Source organism: Triturus cristatus, chromosome 4_1, assembly GCF_964204655.1.
Source record: "Triturus cristatus chromosome 4_1, aTriCri1.1, whole genome shotgun sequence".
NCBI lineage: Eukaryota > Metazoa > Chordata > Amphibia > Caudata > Salamandridae > Triturus > Triturus cristatus.
This window is the reverse complement of record NC_140585.1, coordinates 1,113,974,781-1,113,995,198: the sequence shown is the minus strand read 5'-3', so window position 1 is coordinate 1,113,995,198 and position 20,418 is coordinate 1,113,974,781. Positions and strand designations below refer to the sequence as shown.

At 42.8% G+C, this 20,418-nt stretch overlaps 1 protein-coding gene across 4 annotated transcripts in view; it reads left to right on the top strand.

Moving 5' to 3' along the window:
• Window positions 1-20,418, top strand: part of HBP1 (HMG-box transcription factor 1) — a 425,155-nt gene that overhangs the window by 294,483 nt on the left and 110,254 nt on the right. For all 4 annotated transcript variants that reach the window (XM_085654131.1, XM_085654129.1, XM_085654130.1 and 1 more), the window contains one exon: window positions 7,195-7,339. In XM_085654131.1, coding sequence (XP_085510257.1) covers window positions 7,195-7,339 — 145 coding nt within the window. The remainder of the gene's footprint in view (window positions 1-7,194; window positions 7,340-20,418) is intronic.

The window sequence follows — 20,418 nt, the reverse complement described above, 5'->3', positions numbered from 1 at the left end:
AAAAACTGAATTCTTGCTGTGCTATAACAAACTTTAAAAAATAATTTAAAAAACCAGAGAAAAAAAACAAGAGGAATTATCTTGCTTGGTTCCAAGAGGTACAGGAGCTTCCGGGAAAAGATGCAATAGAGCACATCCCACACAAAGAATATAAAAACAGAGTATATTCATCATACTTCCTAATTCCAAAAGTGGATGGAACATTACGGCCAATATTAGACCTAAGGTAGTTTATAAACACACAAACATTCAAAATGACTACACTGCAAGAGGTGCTACTTCAATTGCAAAAGGGAGCTTATATGGCAACAATAGACTTAAAGGATGCCTCTTTGCACATCCCAATGATCAAGAAACAGAAAAGATTAAGGTTTGTCATATACAAACAACACTACCAATTCAAAGAACTCACTTTCGGTCTGAAATGGGCACCAAGAATGTTCACAAAGTGCCTGGCAGCAGCAGTAGCAGCACATCTAAGAAGGCAAGGAATTCACATTTACCCCTACTTGACGTCTGGTTGGCAAGAGCAAATTCTTACAGCCTATGCAGACAGCAGATACACCAAGTGATAGACACACTAGACCAGCTGGGGTTCTCCATACATTGGGAAAAGTCATCAATAGAACCAGAACCCAAAAAGTGTTCTTGGGCACAGAAATCAACACTGTGTTAGGGAAAGCATTCCCGAGCAAGAAATGGAGATCAGCCTTATTGAAGGAGACTCATCTATACCAGAGGGGGCATCATCTGACAGTGGCGAAATTACTAGGAATGATGGCCTCATGCATTCAATTAGTTCCCAACATTCTTCTACACATGAGACCATTTCAAGAATGGCTCTAAACACAATGGTCACAGACTACAGGGAGTTGGGAAAATATAGTGGTTGTCAAAAACAGAGTTCATCAATAGATGGCATGGTGGAACAAAAGAAACATAGCACAAGGGAGACTTTTCACACCACCAACTCAATCAGTGACCAAAACAACAGATGCGTCCCTAATAGCATGGGGCGCACACATGAACAATCTCAAAGTAAGGGGATTGTGGGCACCACAGGATGCGGTGAAACTCATCAATATCTTGGAACTAAAAACTGTGTTCATAGCCTTAAAAGCCATTCAGAAAGAGCACTACGGGAAAAGGGTGTTGATATAAACAGACAACACAACAATGTTTTACATTAACAAACAGGGGGGGGGGGGGGCTGAGTCTGTAGCACTATCATCTCTAGCACAAGAGATTTGTAGATGGTCAATCCCACAACAAATAGACATTTTAGCAATACACCTACCAGGGAAAGACCATATAGAAGCAGACCGACTGAGCAGGCAAGCAACATCATCCCACGAGTGGTAACTGAATCAAACAGAAGTGCAAAGAATTTTCAAGAAATGGGGGACACCACAAATAGACCTATTTGCAACACCCCACAATGCAAAAAGCCAAAACTATGCATTCAGGCAACCTTGCAACCAGTCCCTAGGGAATTTGTATGGATAGACTAGTCATGGATATTTGCATACGCTTTTCCTCCAATATCATTACTGAACAGAGATCAGCAAATGCAGGATCCTCAAAATGACATTGATCCTCATCGCACCACAGTGGGCCAGACAGACTTGGTTCTCGGAACGAATGGAAATTTCTCAGGGAACAATGCACAAACTTAAACAAAAGAAAGATCAAAAGGGGAAAGTGCTTCATCCAGAATCAGAAAGCTTAGGCCTATCGGCATGGCTCCTGAAGACTTAGAATTTGCACATCTCAAACTACCAGAAAGCACAATGGCTGTCCTAAGAGAAGCTAGGAAACCAATAACAAGAAAATTTTATACAGCAAAATGTAAAAGATACACATAATGTTGTCTTAAAAATCATCTTTCAAGGAAGATTACAAAAGAAAGAGCAGTGCTAAAGTACCCGACACATTTACTACAAAGTAAATTATGTTTTACATCACTAAAAGTACACTTAGCAGCAATTGTAAGGTACACTCAAGAGGGAAAACAGGGAAGAGTTTCTTCACCTCACAAGTGGTCCAACGATTCCTAGAAGGAGCAAAAAGAATTACACCACCTAAGATGGTACCAGCACCAACATGGAATCTGAACATAGTTCTAGCACAAATGATGAAAGCACCTTTCGAACCACTACACAAAGCAACGCTACAAATGCTCACAATAAAAACGCCATTTTTAGTGGCAATAACATCCTTACGTAGAGTTAGCTAACTACAGGCACTAACACTACATGAACCCTACTTCAAAATATATAGTAATAGGATTGTCATGAGGACAGATCCGCAGTTCATACCAATGGTGGTATCAAAATTCCACATAAATCAGAGTATACAGATACCAAGTTTCTTTCAAGATCCAAAGAATAAAGCGGAAGAGCTTTGCGCACACGAGCAAGAAGAGCAGTCCTGTATTACGTTGAAAGAACTAAGGAAAACAAAACAGTTAATTGTATCCTACGCAAAAAAAATTCTTGGAAGACAAGTAACCAAAAACACAATTGCAAGATGGATAGCACAAGCCCTACAATTGTGCCACAAGCAAGCAAGACAAGCTTGACAAGGTGTGCCGCAGGTCCACTCCACAAGGAAGAAAGGAGCAACTACTGCTTTTCTTGCTAACACTCCAACTCAAGACATTTGCATGGCTGCAACATGGTCTTCAGTACACACATTCACCAAACATTACTGTGTGGACATTCAAATGAACAAAGAAGCACAAGTAGGACAACGTTTCTTACAGCATCTATTTACAAACCAAAGTTAATCTTCCATCTAGCTACCACAAGACTAGCAAACTGCTACAAAGTCTATGCACAGCATAGTGAATCCAGAAAAGATTCACGCTGCAAAACGAATAGTTTCTTACCTGTCGGTGTAGTTTTGCAGCTTGAAGAATTTTCTGGATTCACTAGCGGACTCACCCTCCTCCGCCAAGGAAGAGAACTATTTTTCTGAAGATTCTCCGCTGATTTTATCTTTTTCATTGTAAAAGAAGGGTTTAACACTATGCAGAATCCTGAGACCAAATGGACAGCCGTTATTGGGCTTGGGGTTCTATCCCTTGCACATTGGCTTCAGATCCCTTACCATCTTAAGAGTCAGCTCAGCAAGAGGGCCTAGGAGGGTTGAGTCGCTATGCCTATGCCTTGCTGGCCTCATATCTGTGATACTTTGTTATATTATGCAGATTCGGCAGGGTATCCTTACGGTGAGCCGGTGAGTCTAGTCAAACCTAGGGCCCAGTGGGACTAGTTGAAAAGCCTGGTCTTCACCTTCTTGTGGAATTCAAGAAGCGATGAGGAGGATTTATGTGTAGCGGCAGGTAGTTATATGCTTTAGGAGCGATGCTGGGTAAGTCTTGACCGCCGGATCTGGTTTTCTGTATGAGTGTGGTGTTCAAGTAGGAGTTTGGACGAGAGGAGAGGGTCTGGAAGGTTTATGAAAGCAAATGCAATGTTTGAGGGTAAGCTGGGCCAAAGGTACCCCTCTTTTTTCTCCAGTTCCTTGACTAGATCTAGAGGCCCTGTCGATGCTATTGATTTGAAGTGTTTGGTGTCGGAAAAAATGTTTGATGTTGAAGCCACAGATGAACCAACCTTATGTGAATATGCATCACATATTATGAACAGAAATTAATACAAAAATGAATGAGAAAAAGGAACAGCAAGTTAGCGTAATCATTCCCCAGTAGGCTAAAATATGTTCAACAGTTAAAATACGTATTCATTTTCAGTTAATGTATTCGCCATCACCCAGATGGGCTAGTAATTATTGTAATTTGCAAGAACCAGAATTGGACTGCATTCTCAATTACTATATTAGACATCCGGCCAAAGTGCACTAAACATTAGGGCAATTCTCAGTAAGCAGAAATTAGAGATTGGACAGTCCATTTCAATTTAGAAACAAAATGTCATCTTCATACATCTCATTACTATAATTGTACTGGCAACTTTTCATCTAGATTCAGACCATAAGAGTTGGCGTACTCCAAATTAGTAATGTAGTACAAGCTTATATAATCTTTAAACTTGTATCGCTACCGCTTACCTTCTTTATTTATTCTATCAGTTAAAAGTAGCTTACCATTGTAGTATTTGTTAAACAGTCTTGATGCTGGATCCTTTGGATCATTGTTTTTAATAGGCAATACAAATGGTACTCCACTTGTGTGGGTGGGCCTGTGTTACAGTACAGGAATGGGCCAAAAGCCAGAACCAGCCCAAAAGTGATATGGAAAAGAAGAAATAAGAGAAAAGTTCCATATAAGATGATTGCAGCATATGGGCCCTTGCTTGGATGCCACCATGGGACCTCTATCAACCTCAGATGTTTCTGAAACCTAGAGACCCTGGGAGATCCAGATAGGGGAAGCCTGGGTAGGTGTCGCCACCTTTTCAAATCCGGAATGCCCTTCTAATGTCATATGTCACTAAAAACAAAATGTTCACAAATATGTGCGGGAGAACTTTGGAACTTGTGGCCAAAGGCATAATGCCTAGCATCAAACCTTCCATCTATTCTCCTAATAAAAAATTGTACCACACATGTATTGATAGGCCCGTCAGGTAGACAGAAAAGTCCCAAACTGCGCTATGTGATTTTGAAGAAAAATATCTGCGCAAGCGTTTATGTAAGATGGAGTCTACATTTGGGTCCAGGGGTCAGCCAGCTACCAATCCTGGGCATTCTGAAAACAAAAGACCTAGGGCAATCCATGTAGATGTGGCTTGCATGGTTTCCACCATTTTGCCATATCCAGAATGTTAGGGTTGTGTTACGTGCACACATGCTTTGCTGAAAGAATAATAAAACGTTTTTACCTAATGCAAGCAGCCGCCTTGTGAGGGGGCACAATTGCAGGAGATCTCCAAGGAAGCCACTTTGACTCTTTCGTTTTTGCCAAGCGTTTTTGCTGAATTGAGATTGAAGTGCTGAATCCTTGTTTAGAAGACTCGTGGTGTTTGACTGTATTTTCCGATAGCATGTCTACTGTTTGCGTACCACAGAGCCCTCTTTCCAAATCTGTTAAATATTTCAGAGAAATCCTTATAAGCGAGATCTTAAGGGCGAATCAAGTCCTTTCTTCAAAGTTTTATATACCTTCATGTATATCTGCAAAATGTTTAGCCCCTCTAAATACTGACGTCTTGTAATGTGGTTGACGTAAATGGCTCATCAAGCGAATTGACAAAGAACATTTTTGTGATGCAACCACCAGAAGGATTTTTGTTGTAAAAAATGTTGTGATGCAAGAGAAAGGCCTCCCTCTCCTCCCAACATTGCTTTTTTTTTTAGTCACTGTGACACAGTTTCCTGAACTTTTCTGCATGGAAATGTAATGAAAAGGTGTTTTTGCCAAAGTTTGAAGTTTGCTAGGCATTGTCTGCAAGAAAACATAGTGAGATTCATGTAAGTCACACTACTTTGGACTCGCATTGGTGTTTAGTTTTCAGGAATGCCTTTGTTTAAGGTTTCCCTGGACCCAAATACCACTGCTACCCACAGCGCCAAAATGGGTCAATTTTCAAGGAGAAAGCTTGATGTTTCCATCTTGTGTTTTGGATCCTTGTCTGTCATTGGCAGTAGGCCCAGCCCTCAATCGTGGGATTACCATTTTTATCGGGAGAAATGTGCCAGTACAGATTAGTAGAACATTTGCTACTATCAATTGAAATTCTTTCAGTTTTTGGCTTCTAAATGAAGCCAGTGTGCAAGACCCATCATATTTTTAAAAAAATCCTCTGTATTACGATAGTATGTGGAAACCCAAATTCAGAGTTTTAAAAATAAACACTATTCCTAAACGGCAGACGTTTTTTATACTCCTTTATAAATTAGAATTTACAGTATGAATTGCTGCATGGTCGGTACATGATGAAAAATCAATGGAAGCTGCAACTCAGTTGGGTCTGGGCAACCAAAAATATCATGTATCCCTGGGACCTGAAGGGTCTGACAGACGAAAGACATTGGTATATTTCTTCTGTATATCGATCCTAGGAGGGATAACCAATATTGCAAATAAAATCATTGTCACCTATTTCTATATTGCCCTATTTAGTGTTTTTTGCATTCTATTTTATTTCAATTATTGCTTTCTTTGGAAAAAGCATGAGCCTACATGAATGGACCCCTTGACGAATTAAAATATTTGTCTTATTGTTTAGAAATGTCTAGCTTTCTGGTTTCACCATTTGGTTTTATACCTGTTTCTACCACAAACTGCAAAGAAGTAAAAATCACAAAAATAGGAAAAATCGACTACTACTTAGAAAAATGCAACGCTGCTTGTTTCTGGCAACTCTGCAGATTATTGTAGCACAGCAAACCTTTTGTTTTTTTGTTGATGCCATTTTTCAGGAAAAAAATATTCCTGAACAGCACTTATTCCCATTTATTTTTTTAATAATTATTTTTGTTTAAAAAATGCATTTTAGCTATTTTCTTAGTCCCCTCCTTATTTGGGATCACGTAATGCTTTATTTGATGGTTTTATGGAAGTTAGTTATTTTATGCGCCCAACCAACGACTTGATCATGGCGAATTATGATATCTGTAGCCCCTTCTGACCAGGATGTTTATGGATTGTCTTTGGGTGGTCTGCTAGTTTGATTGATGTGAGTGAGTGTGAAGGTGACTTTGTCTATGGGATTAGAGTGGTTGGTGTTTTGTTATAGGGGTCTAATGATGAATACCAAATTGATTGTGGACATAAAGATATAAAATTGTTTGTCCAAAAGAAAAGATTGTATAAGAAAGAAAAAAACTGTGATTAAAAAAATTGTTTTATTAATATGTATGTCTTTTTAAAAAGTTAAACATTTTTGGGGGGCATATCAATTGATCAATATGAATAAATACAATTTTTGAATAAAGTGAATGTGATTGTTCTCAGTATGTTTCACAATATGGATAGGTAGCCCATTGAGATTTATTTCAAATGGTAAAGAAATAGAGGTCTAGAGGGAGAGATTTTTTTTGTGGGTTTATTGTACTTTCCCCCTTTTCTCCCTGACCTACAGCTTTTTCCAGAGGGGGGTCCCTTTTCTAGAAGATTAGTTATTTCATTCATAGTTCGGAGGCATTTTATGATCCGCATTGCCAGCTGTTCGTTTTTTTAATATAGATTTTATTATATATTCACAATTATGTCCATTATTTATCCAGGATGGTCCTCTTTTTATCCAAGTTTGACTGTGGTCCAGCACGGCATTCCTTGTTGCGAAATGCACATTGGTGATATCTGCCTGCCTCCTGGACACCCTGATGCCATGAACTTTGATGATTCCGGTGTATTTGATACTTTCAAAAGGTACTTCTTTTAAATTTGTAAACATTGTAAAGTGTTCTGAAACCTCTTAATTATGTAACCTAGTCTGAATGTTATAACATATATTTTGTCTGTCACACCACAAATCTTAGGAGCACAAGTTTAAAGGGTGATCATTAAATGTCAATTTTATCCTTTTATATATCAAACCAAGTTAGACACACGTGTCGCTTGGTGCTTTAAATATGTACACGCTGAGTGTAGACTTATGGCTAACCATTCTACCCTTGCCTTTCCAGGGGAATCCCATCCACATTCTTCTTCTCTCATGAAAAATGCCTTCCTATTGGGCAATTTAGATTACCTGCGTTATAATGCGACCTCCTGATTTGTGTTCGAATACTCCTCACTTAAATTGCACTGCTTCATTATTACAATGTTATTCTAGTTTAAGGGACTCTTCATTGAAATATTGGATATACTTTTCCATGTGTGACATTTTGGGTTTCCCAAACCTATACAGATGTACTGTAATAAGATCCTATGATGTCCTCGAGGGGTTCAGGGGTTCTGGTGACTCGAGCCAAGACATCGTAGGGCAAGTGGTTTGTCAATGTTACCGAAAGTCAGAAATGGCCAAGAAGGGCCGATTACTCGTTTGAACTCTTAATTAACCTCTTTATACTTGTATTTTATGTTTATTTGGAGCTTTTACCTTCAAAAGCTTGTCTTTTTCAAACTGGGAAATGTTTTATTGAAAACGATAAATGACATACCATATGTGCTGTTTAATTGTTCGTAGTAAAAATAAGTCATTTCTGTAATACAAGGCCCCATTGCATTTGTAAAAAATTACTAGTGTAAAAACTATTGGCAAGAAATAGCTTTTATAAGATAAAAAAAGGAAATAAAAAGAACAGTTTTGCTAGCTAGGTTGTTATCGCGACAATAATATCTGAGCCTGCTTTTTAAAGAAGCCTTGAGCAACAGTATCCAATCATGCCCCGCAGTGACCTTTCTCTTTTCTAGATCTGTTAGACTCCATTGTGATCTCCCAGGCCACTGCAGCAGATCTTGCTTAGTGGTTGGTGGAGAAGACCCTTTCGTAAGAGATATCCTTTTACCCTCTACCAGCTATGCCCACAGTGGTGATGGATGTACACTCCCTTGTTGCACATCTGGAAGAGTAGGATAGCAGGGATTTCTGGTCTCCAGTGGAGTGGGTTCGCCATATCAACTTGCTCAATCTAAGAGCCATTCTGCTAGTGCTCAAGACTTTGCTTCCTTCCCTTCGCAGACAATCTGTCCAGATATAGACGGGCAAAAGGACTTTAATGTGCAATGTCAAGAAACGGGGAGGAATTACTACTTACCTTCTCTATCCAGATGTTCTGGACCTGGGCGCTCTGCCAAGGAATCAGACTTGTTCTCTAAACACTAGAGCTGACAGTCTGCGTAAGGGCCGCTTTCCTGACCATGCATAGCAGATTCACCCAGAGTTCTCCCAACACATCTCTTTCTTGAGGCACAACCCTCTTTACCAATGCTGGGAACACCCATTGCCTAATGTTTTGTGCCCTTCAGTAAGCACTGTGGGGAGCGTTTGGGGTGGGGGTCCTGTCTCAGTTGCAATGGAAACTTCCACTTCATTTTGTGTTTTCTCCCATATCCTTCATTACTTGAGTGCTGGGGAAGTATCTTAATTGCCCGTACCGGCCGTGATGAGAGTGGGACACTGATCTTCTTTACAGCTCCTGTTTTCTCCACTCATTATTTCACTCTTATTGGGAACTCCGTTTGAACCCCTATATAGTTGTCAGTTGCGTCATTTTGCACTCAAGACTGTTTGGGCCATTTTGTTGGGTTGATGAGTGGATGGGAAGTCACATTGGTGCTTCTTGGGGGTTGGGAGCACTTTATGGAAATCATATGTGGATATTCTCAAGCCGAGAGTCTCCTGAAGAAGTTTGGGTTCAGGAGGTGTCGGTAGTCACCCTATGACTGATGGTACCACCAACAGAGATCAAGCATTTGGAAGTAATTACATAATTCCTACATTTGTTTAAAATAGTCTTTCTTTAAAATTCAGGCATCACTTTGAAAGTATACAGGTCAACATCAGTGGGAGTCATAGCAATGCCATATGTGGGTTATTACCTGATGTGCTACTTGTGCTGAGTGAATAGACCTATTTGCCTTAAAAGGGACATTTCACACGAACAGATGACATTGCTATGGGCACGAAGAAATACGTGCATCAGTAGTAGATTCAGAGGCTACCCAACAGTCCTGTTTGGGTAGAAGGTGGAAGGACAAGCTAACAAGCAATACTCCAATTAGGACTGATACCACATTGATTGATTGATTGTAGTCCGTATAAAAGGTCCTTGAGAGTGAGACCTTATAGTTATTTCAAAGGTAAGTGGTATGCTGGTGCTTAATGGATTAAAATACTTTTTGGAATTGCTGATGACTTTAAAGAGAGAGGATCAGAAAAAAATACTTATCCCAAATCTCCCTGGCCTGCTTGAGAATGTGAAATTCTGTGGCCAGAGCCAGAGGAGTTTTGCCAGTCACCAAGGCATAACTTCTTTTATTCTCCAGCAGGGTTGCCTGGGAAGAAGTCCGCACTTTCAAAGATTTGGCAATACACTCAAGGTAGCACTTGATTGGCGAGCTGGCACAATTCCTGTGGAAGATCTGACCTAACTGTATCTGCGCAGTGGCAACCACCACTGTGTAGTATAATGTGTGAGTGTATATATATATATATATATATATATATATATATATATTTATGCTAAACACATTTATAGTTCCCCTCACAGTGCTTTACATTTTTAGAAATGCTCTTTCTGCGTCGGTGCTGTCCATTCTATATTCCAAGGATTAAATAATTGATTTTAACCTAATAGTGTTGTAAACATATGGAACACAGTATGATATTTATAAACTAACTTAGATAAAGTAAATACACCATCATTCATGCTAAGTATTTTGCAATAGTGAAATCATGGGTTTATATGATGTTAAATCATGGCCCACTTGTGAATTCTTGTTTTTTGCGAATGGCTAAATGCATCAACCTCTGCTACGCCTACTCGCCCCCAACCCCTCTCATATAAAGGGCCCTCCAGAAAATCAGGCAAAGTCCATAGTGTTCAGGTATCCTGGAGGTGCCAGAGGAGCCAAATCCACCTATCCCGGAGGAGGGAAAACACTGCACCCTTTGCCAGCTTCTCTGTAGGTTCATTGAAAACTTTGAAAACCGTGCAGCTTTCATGAAATCCACCACTAGAATTTTAGTACAGGAGCATGTGTCTGAGGTTATGCCACTGGGCACTACTGATGAACAGCAACCACCCTAACTGGACCCTGTGATCCCCGTTTAACATTACTTGGCCAGGTTGGTGCTGCAGGCGGACATTAGATAGACCAGCTACTTTCTGTAGGAGACCATCTCACAACATACAAGCCAGTCAAAAGGCATCATACAGGTCTAATGCAATTTTCTTCTCAGTGGGGCATCTTTGTAGTGCATTGGGACCAGAACCTCATTTTGATCTGGATGACGCACAAGCCTTTTGAGCCAGTAGCATCCTGAACTACATTTCTTATTTTGTGCATCTTTTGGAGGCCTTGACATCAGTGAGACCTTAAGCAAGCTTTGAGTTACTGAGGCTTTGAGCTTTTGAACTTTACATGAAGATTTATAGGTGTAGGGCAGTTTTCTACAGGCCCCCTTTTCTTCTTACTGAAATACTATCAAAGTTCTGTCTGAAACAAGACCTTGTTCTCCCAACATGTTTCGGCATATGTCCCACGATGGCTGAGAAAACGTAGCACAATCTGGCTGTCACCCAAACAAAGCATCTGTTTCATTCACCTTAACTGCTTGCGACCATTTGGGAAATTATTCCAACCAAGCAGCTACGTAGTCTACCATTGTTAGTGTCTTGCATCACTCAGTGCCACGCTTTCAATTAGCCGAACATTTGTCCAGTGTCAAAGCACACTCCACAAGGGGTAAGGCAGTACAAGATGCACTCACTAGGTATATGTCTGAGAGACATGTCTTATGAGACGCCTGTGCCAGGAAGCTACTTGCCAGCCTCACATGTTTTGCTTTAACTAAGCTCTCAAAGCTTCGTGCTGGTGCGATACAAAGATGGATGAGGAAATTTCAGCAACCTACTTACCCGTGCCTGAAATGCCCAATTCTCCAACCAATCACCTCCCTTTCTCAGTTGAATGTGCCCACAATATGGGAAAGAGAGAGGGAATTGCCTTTATTTAACTATATTGCTCTTATTCCATAAATGCTGCCATTATCAGCATGCACCTACTGAACCCTCACCACCTAACCTATACAGATTTGACGTAGTTTTATAAATTGAAGGGAACTATTGAGGGTGTTCATAGATGTAGGTCTGGGGGCACGCATCGCATGATGTATATGTGCATGCTGATTTACAAAGTTCTATAAATCTATAGGAGTAGAATTTTCCCCAAGCGTCAGACTGGATCTGGAATTTCTTTTGTAGTACTTCTGCTTGCCGGAAGGTTGGGCTTTGCTACTGTGCACGGATTCCATTCCGCTCCAGAAATGACATGCGGGCCAAAAAAGGCACCAGTCCCTTGGATTTACGTCAGTTCCTTTCTGTCTGCGTCTCTAGATGTGGACCCAGAGCTTGCCGCATCTCTCAGACACTGCTTTTGTCTGCTATCTTTTCAAATTTCTTACTGTGTGCAAACTTTGTCGCCAAGCACAAGATGCAGCGCTGGGACCATTGCAAGACGAAAGCTTGTTGCAAGTCCAGTTCCCAAAGTGGACTGAGCCGCTTTTGAAGCAGTTTCAGTAGTGCACTGAATCATCGGGCAAGCATAAGTAGTTGAAACGGAGTTACCCTTCTTGGTGCCATTCCCACTACCCTGATCAATTGCTTGGATGGTGCCAACAGTCATGTTCCCAGTATTGATGCTGCCCGCTGCTCCCTTACCCAATCCAAGTCCAGGCACTTCGACTTCGCTGCAGAAAGAGGTGGTCTTGATTGTTCTTTCTGGTGCCTGTTCTACACTGGCCCAGGTTCAGACGACTCCTCAACTGAATCGGACAGAGGTTTCTGCTCTAGTCCTTACCACCTGACACGCAATACTCCTTACATTTTCTCTTTAGAACAGACTCCAACAACAATCCTGATCAGGGTGACAAGTTCACTAAGCCTTATGCCGATGACAATTGGAATGAGGACTCGCAAGATGCTAGTGGGATGGATACCTCCCTGGAGTCTGCCCTTTTCTTCCGTCCTAGCCCAGCCTTCGAAAAATCTGCTTGGTCATTCGTAGGGCTGATATAGTTCTCGGTCTTCACCAATGAACGCCCTAACCTCAGTCCTGCAGCCTGACAAGACTGCTTCCTTGCCTCTTCTTCTGAAGCTTGACAGATACCCTTCTAGGGCACTGGAGTAAACCATGTACCGGACTACCGGTTAACCTGCAAAGTTCCAGGTGCCACCGCCCTACCCCGGGCAACCTGGCAATTCACTAGCAGCACCTTTCTCCAGAGTCTTGTGGTACTAGCTAGACAAATACTAAGATTTTCCCCACCACTCCTTTGACCAGGAATCCAAGCGAGTGGAAACTTTATTGAAACGCTTGTTTGGTTGTTCTACTCATGCTCTTTGGGGACTCTGACACGAGTCCTCCCCAGTGTTCCAAAAGACCTTTGCCCTGTTCTCTCGCAGACCATCCAGGATCACTGTGATGCAGCCAAGTTCACAATTAGTTGGGCGAGCTATAGCCACTAGTGTCACCATGTGTGGCTACGATCTGCTGGGTTCTTGGGTGACGTCCAGCCCTCCTTAATGGTCCTGCCGTTTGATGGGACTTGCTGGTTCAGGGACAAGGCTGACTCGGTCTTTGAACAATTTAAAGAATAAAGCTACTGCTTGCTCTCTGTGCCTGTCCACTAAGCCTTGCCAGCAACACTTATGTTTCTTTTGAGGCTTTGGCAGAGGCATTCCCTACCACCAACCTATCCAACCCCAACATTGGACCCAGCAGTTATGCGGGAGAGACCGTGGAGCCCACCGCCCTGCGGCCAAGGTCACCGTGCCACTCATTTAATCTATGCCAAGGTGCTTTGCGCCTCCTAGAAATGGCAGTACCACCAAAGAATTTTCCCATTTGTGAATCACCTGGCGAATCACAAGTGGCAGCTACATCCGTAGGTGGCTTAGGTTCTCTTCTGTGAATGGGGAAACCTTGGATCAATCTGTTTGTTACTGCCTAGAATGTGCAAAGTCAGACCTTCAGTGCGTCGAAGTTTCCAAGGTGTATCTCGCTCGGAAACTCGTTTCACTTTGAGTGAAACACTAGACTCCTATATGCCTACCTGCTGTTACAACCCCAGCCCCGGGTTTTCAAGAAGATCAGACTAGTCCCAAGTCATCCTGGTGGTTCCAGACTGAGCACGGAGCATATAGTATAGATAACTCCTGGGCTTGATCATCTGACCTCCAATCTGGCTGCTCCTCCTGGAGGATCTACTGTTACAACAGAATGGTTGGGTTCTCCACCTCGGCCTTCACAATCTACACCTTCATGTGTGGAGATTGAGCAGCGTCAGCTGAGCACCTTTTACCTTTCTCCGGAGGTGGTTAATGTCTTTTTGGCAGCCAGGCATTCTGCGATAAACTGTATATGCCTGTCATCACGACAAATGTGTGGCTTGATGCGGTGCTCGCCGGATTAACTCCTCCTGGCCAAACTATCTGATGATTTTATTATTTGTGCTGTCTTTTGCCCGGCAAGGCTGTGCCTTAGGCACAGGTTATCTTTTAGCTCTCTCAGCATTCTTAAAACTGCCTTATCAGCTCCCTTTAAAATCACGTGTTGTGATGCATTTATTTGAAAGGGCTGCAAGATAGGTTTCCCCATCTCTGTTTGGTATTTCCCAATGGGACCTCAATCTTGTCCTTATGCATCTGTTGTGTACTGCATTCAGGCCTCTCCGCCATTGTCCTTTATGGTTTCTCACCATCAAAAGTGAGTACCTGGTCACAATCTCCTCTGCACGATGTGGGAGCGACCCTCAGGCTCTGCGTTTATCCACCATATGCCACTTTCTTCCCTGATAAGCTGGTACTGTGAACTAGAGCACGGGCGGCTCCACTGCTATGGTGGAGGAGCATTGCCACACTGCTGCTACCCAGCAGAGGCAACAGTGAAAAATAAAAGAATACAATTATTATTATTTATTTTTTTCACTGCTGCCTCTGCTGTGTAGCAGTCCTATGGCGGGGCGGGCCGGTGTTCTGTTGGGTAGAAGTACCTGGCACTGCTAAGTGCACATATGTTTGGCCGGATGTTTTAGGAGACTGAGGGTGTGAACCCTGCTCAGAGGGAAGTCAGGAATATTATAAGAGCCTACCTGAAACACTGGACGTCCGAACGTAGGAATACCTTAAGTGTCAGAGGGACATGGATGGCTTGATAGGACTTGATAGGCTACTGGTGAAAGGAGGTCAAAGAGCCGCTGTGTACAGCGGGCATGCAAAAAATATCTATTGATACATAAAGTAGGCAAATCAGTAAAGTTAGCAGGCAGAGAATGGTGTGAATGGAGACGGTGTTGGTGAGTGGGATATGAAAGAGCAGAGGCCAAGGCACTTAAGCACCAACCGGGGGTGATGCCCTTTGCTTCAACGTCCCCTGCTGGTGTTCACCAGCAGAGGCGAAGAGACACCCGGGGGAAGGAGTAGACCAGTCTCACAGTAGTCCTAAGTAGCGGCCTCTGAAGTTTACAAGATTGTGGTAGGTGCACAATGGCCATGCTGGACATACCATTATTACAGCTAAAGTCACAGTGGAAAACCTGCAAAAACTTATTTTCACATCAATTTCATCAGCAATAGCTCGAGGATAGAAGTTGCACCCGCTCCACTGCAAGTGCAAATGCAGGCTTCATACAGTCAAATGCGTATGAAAATAGCCCCAGTCGGTTTAAAAGTAAAAGGAAGTCAAGTGCACTATGGACCCAATCACAGCTCTTCTCTCCACCCCTCCAATGTAACAAACTAACCTGCGCACCAGTTGTGCCCATGGCGTAGACTTGTTCTTTATTCTGGTTTTTGATTGCAGGAGTTCAAATGCCAAGCGTGTTCGTTTGCAAAGAAGCAATGGTATTATGAATCAGGATACTTTTACTTTGCACCTGGGCTGTATTTTATAACAAAACATTTCTCATAGTTTTGCTGGTTCAGTAAAGAGAGGTATGGTGTAGGAACATTTAGCTTCTTATCTTGCTTTTTTTGTTGACAGGACTTGAAATGAAACAATAATGGTGGGTGTCTTCTCAATGAAGATATATATAACCTTTCTCCACCACGAGTGCGCATGCGGCCTGCAAAATCCACACCGCAATGCTGCGAAGTACATGTGAGATGTAGCACACTCCCTGAGAAATGTCTTGGGTAAAATGCTTTAGTATTTTGACAGCTTAGCTACTGCCCTTCTTTTCTCTTACATGTATTATGAAAAACGGAATAATACGTCTTTTATTGGGCCTCGAACCGCTCAAGCTGTTCTGCTGATGTGGGACTTCAGTTTATGTGGAAACTGACCCTGCAACCCAGAGATTACGGTGGTTATCCTGAATTGTTATGTTAAGTTCCAGAGCAACACTGTGTGAGAAAGTGCCCTCTTTCTTGCATGGTATGCCCCCACTTTTTGCTGAATTGCTGATGTGCTTTGACTGAGTGTGCCCTGGGCTCCTGCCAATCAGGTACCCAGGGCCTGTGTTCCTTCCCTAAAACTGCATTGAAGCCTAAACCCAATTGGCATCTCTGGCCACATGTCAGCCCCTGGTAAATGGTACCCCTACAGTATCCAGGTCCATTCCTGGGCCCTGTAAGTGCAGTGCTGCCATTAAGAGTATATGGTGCGGGGAGATTGTCATCACGCACTCCACAGCACCATAATGGCTACACTGAAGACTGGGAAGTTAGGTATCAAACTTCTCAGCACATTTAACCCACACTGATGCCAGTGTGGCATTTAATGTAAAATGCACCACAGAGGGCATCTTAGAGATGCCCCCTGAAACACGACCTGACTGGGTGGCTGTGCAGGCTGCCACCACCAGACATGTTTCTGGACCCCTGGGTAGAGAGCCTGCTGCTCTCGACGTCCCTGAAACAATGCACATCCTGGGACGAGGTGCCAAGCCTCCTCCCCCAGGTTGGGCAGGCTTCACAAAGGAGAAGCTTCAAAGGCATGCCGCCTTTGTGATCCTCTCCAGACCATTTGCTGCTTTCAGCAACTGGTCCCCACTGGTTCTACCCCCCACTTCGGGCGGGAGAAACTGTGGGAAAACTAAGTGAGGACGAGAGGTGTGCCCACCTCTGCCAACTCCACCCCTAAGGTGGGGGAGGTGAGGTCCCATTGGACCCTGCCCCTTACCTACCTGTAACGCCCCTAAATTTAGTATTAATGGGTACCCGTAATCTTCCTTCCTCAGATCCAGCAACCACAAGAAAAAGAAGAGAAGGACGAGAAGCCATGCAGAGCTAACAAGAGGACGACGCCCACTGACTTGGCCCCAGCCCTACAGGCCTGTCTCCCCTCGAACCTGCTCCTGCAAAACCCCGGTGTGTCCAGCGTACGGCAACCTCAAAAACCCCAGAGGACCTGCCTGCCTTCACTTTCAAAGCTGTTTCTCCCATGAACACCGGATGTGTTTGAACTGCAGCTTCTGGTGCCAGCCAGGAACCGTGAACCCTGCACACTCTGCACCTGCTGAATACAGCCTGAGCGGACAAATACCACAAGGAGGTCCCCCCCGGCGACCCCGACCCGAGATCCGGCGACCCCTGACCTGCCTCAAGCCTCCTGACGACGCCTGCAGCCTCAATCCAGAGGACCCCTACCGCGACCAGACCGGTTAAGAAAATCCGATGTCTCAAGGCACCCCTGCACCCGACACCCCACAGCCTTGTGTGCCCAACCCAGCGGTGCCTAACCAACCCTCAATATCCCAACTTACCCCTGAAGTGGTGGTTACTATTGGAAGATCCTCGTCCCCGAGCCTGCAGTGTTTCTTTGTCCGAGAGAATCTCCATGGAAATCAACAGGGCACCCAACCTGATAACAGCACCCTGCACCCCTAATGCCGCTGAGGGTGCCCCTTTGGTGCTAACTTGGTCCCCAACTTGCCCTGAGCGTAACCCTTGGAGCTTTGCTCCCACAACCCGTGGCCTGCTTGCCAGCAGCCACCAACCGGAGTCCCCCTATCCTCCATAGGATAACATTGGGCCTCAACACTCTGCACCTGGCCGCCCTAGTGCCACTGAGGCTGCAACAACAGTGCATCACTGACCCTGGGAGACCCCTGAGTCTAACCCCAGAACCCTAACTCCAAAGACCGATTACCTACCTTGAAACAGATAACCTCTTTTTCCTCATAGAATAACATTGACCCTTTCTCGCTCAAAAAGTTTGTCAACTTTTGAAAATTACAAATATTCCTTAAAAATCAGCCGAATAACCAAAACGGATTTTCTCAACTGTTTTCAAGTAATGTCCTAGTGCTGAATCTAGGTATCCAGCACTGAGTAAGATAAAGTATCGTTAACATAACTTACCTGCTAAGTGAATTTCCTACAATAGGATAACATTGGTGATTCTATGTGAAAAAGTTTCTAAGTGTCAACTTTGGAAATGCAATAATATTCTTTAAAAATCGTACCTCTAACTAAAACGCATTTACTCGCCTGTTTTCAGGAAATGTCCCAGGGCTGAATCTAGGATCCAACCCTGTGTTAGTAAAAGTAATCTGAAAAGTAACTAACTGCATTTTACTTAAAAAGCGCATTCATTCGAATGTACTATACCTGCAATGTGTTGCAAACTGCTTACTTAAACTGTAACCAAAATCAGTACAAGTTATACTGCAATTTTGAACTGTGTTTATACAAGTAATTTACTACTGCAAAGTATTTATATGCTTACCTGTACCAGGCTTGCTTGGTTCTAGAAATAAAACAGTATATTTTGTATACAAAACAATTGGCCTACAGTTCAGTTCTTGAGTGTGCAAATTCATTTGCTGACTGAGTGTGCACATCAAATGCTTAACACTGTCCACTGAAACTGCCTTACTGCTCGACCAAGCTACCACTTTAGAGAGTAAGGTTCTATCTAACTTTAACCCCTGCCAAACCTCTGGAGACTCTTGGACTCTATACACACTGTACCTCACTTTGGTGCTGTATATATAGAGCCAGTTTCTTACATTGGTGGATCAGCGGTGGGATTCAAACTTGCATTTGTTGGACTACTTGGTTACCATCTGATCACACAACAGAACTCTTAAATTGCCTTTAGAATTCTGATTTTTCAAATTGGCTTTTTTTCCCCAAACTACTGAAAGTCTTTTTAGGCCCTTTAGAATTTTTGAAAATAAAAGTCACTATAGTCAAGGGTAGAGGGATTAGAACTTTTTACGTCTCGCCTAGCGACGCAGCGCATGCGCTGCTCGCCTTGGCGAGACCTATAGTCGTCGGTTTTGCTAGCAAAGGGAGACAGGAGATGGTACGCGCCCGGACAGGCGATGTGCACGCGCACTCATATCTCCTGTCCGCGCTCGTGGCGTTTGAGCAGAACGCGCGACTCTCACGGCAACAACTTGTTTTTCCTTCTCAACAGTTCTCTTTTTTTATTATTGACCATATGCACGGAGGAAGTAGGCTTCGCTGATGATGTCCCTGCAGGTGGAGTTTATACCGGACTTTAACTGTAACATTTATGGCAAAAAAAACTCTATATTCAAAAAGTAGATTTTTTGGCCACAGCCTTTTGCTACGGTCTCATTAATTTTCTCCTCAAATTGATCTCTTGTATTTGAAAAACAAATGGCTGCTTTCCAACAGTTTCTGAGCTCCTGTGGAAAATTAAAAGTTCATGAATTGTTAATGCATCAAATTACTACTAAGTTCGTAGACGTTCGAAAAGAAAACGTGCGCAATTTTACTAGGGCATACGTACATTTGAGCTTGGGTTGTTGCTACCGGAAAGAGTGGAAATTGTAATAAAAAGTAAAGTTCAGCGTTGTCAGAGAAAAATACAATACCCTAGGGATGGATGGTAGAACATAGTAGTGCTCGACGTGTTATTTTAGGTACCAAATGATTATTTAAGCTGGTATTGGGAACGTGACATGCAATAGCTGTGTTTTTGCCTGTATATGTATCTCCCATATTAGATTCCACAAGAGGTCTTTATAGGTAGTAGATCAAAAGACTGACTATTGTTAAACAATTTTCGTACATTTTTCACTATGCTATAGTTGTGCCTAAATATTAAGTGTGTAAGATAGCCTGATTAGCGATGGTTGCTTTTTTTTTGCTCCAGACAGGCATGGCTGTTGTCTACCCTGCTCATCCATAGCATTGTCTAGCCCTGGCGGCCATTTTTCAGTTTCTTATTGCGGGTAATTTTTCAGCAAGCCATTTCTGATGATACATGTATTGCATCCCCCTCCTTAATGTTTACTTTCTGAAGCAAATTAACAATTTTGTTTAGTTTACCAATTACATGTTTAATTGCATTTGAATGTATTTTAGTTACAGCTTGTACATATACAAGTATTCAATGTCTTACATAATGCTACATATATACATATACCTCTCACAAGAACCCTTGTCCGTGAAGTATTAATTTGCTTCCTCCTTGCCTCTATGACTTCCAAGTTGTGTCCCATCTTCGGCTTCACCATCGTAGTCCTCTTTCTAAGTCAGTGGCCGTAACTTCCCAGGCTTCCATTCAGAGACTTGAAATACAGCATTTCCTTGTATGGGATCGGGGTAGGTTGGTAGATCCCAAAATATGAGACCATCGGTAACTTGCAAAGTTCGATAAAGCGCATGGGCTGGTGTTCAGTGGCAGACAACTATCGTTCTTAAGTGCCTATCTATGGAATCCCCAAATCCGCGGACGTTTACATAGAATAACAGATTTTTACAGTAGATTGTGCCTGCTTGTTTTTGAAGAGATACATAGGCAAGGGAAAAGGCAACCGTAGATCATAACATTTTTCATATATTTTACTGACTTTCATGAGT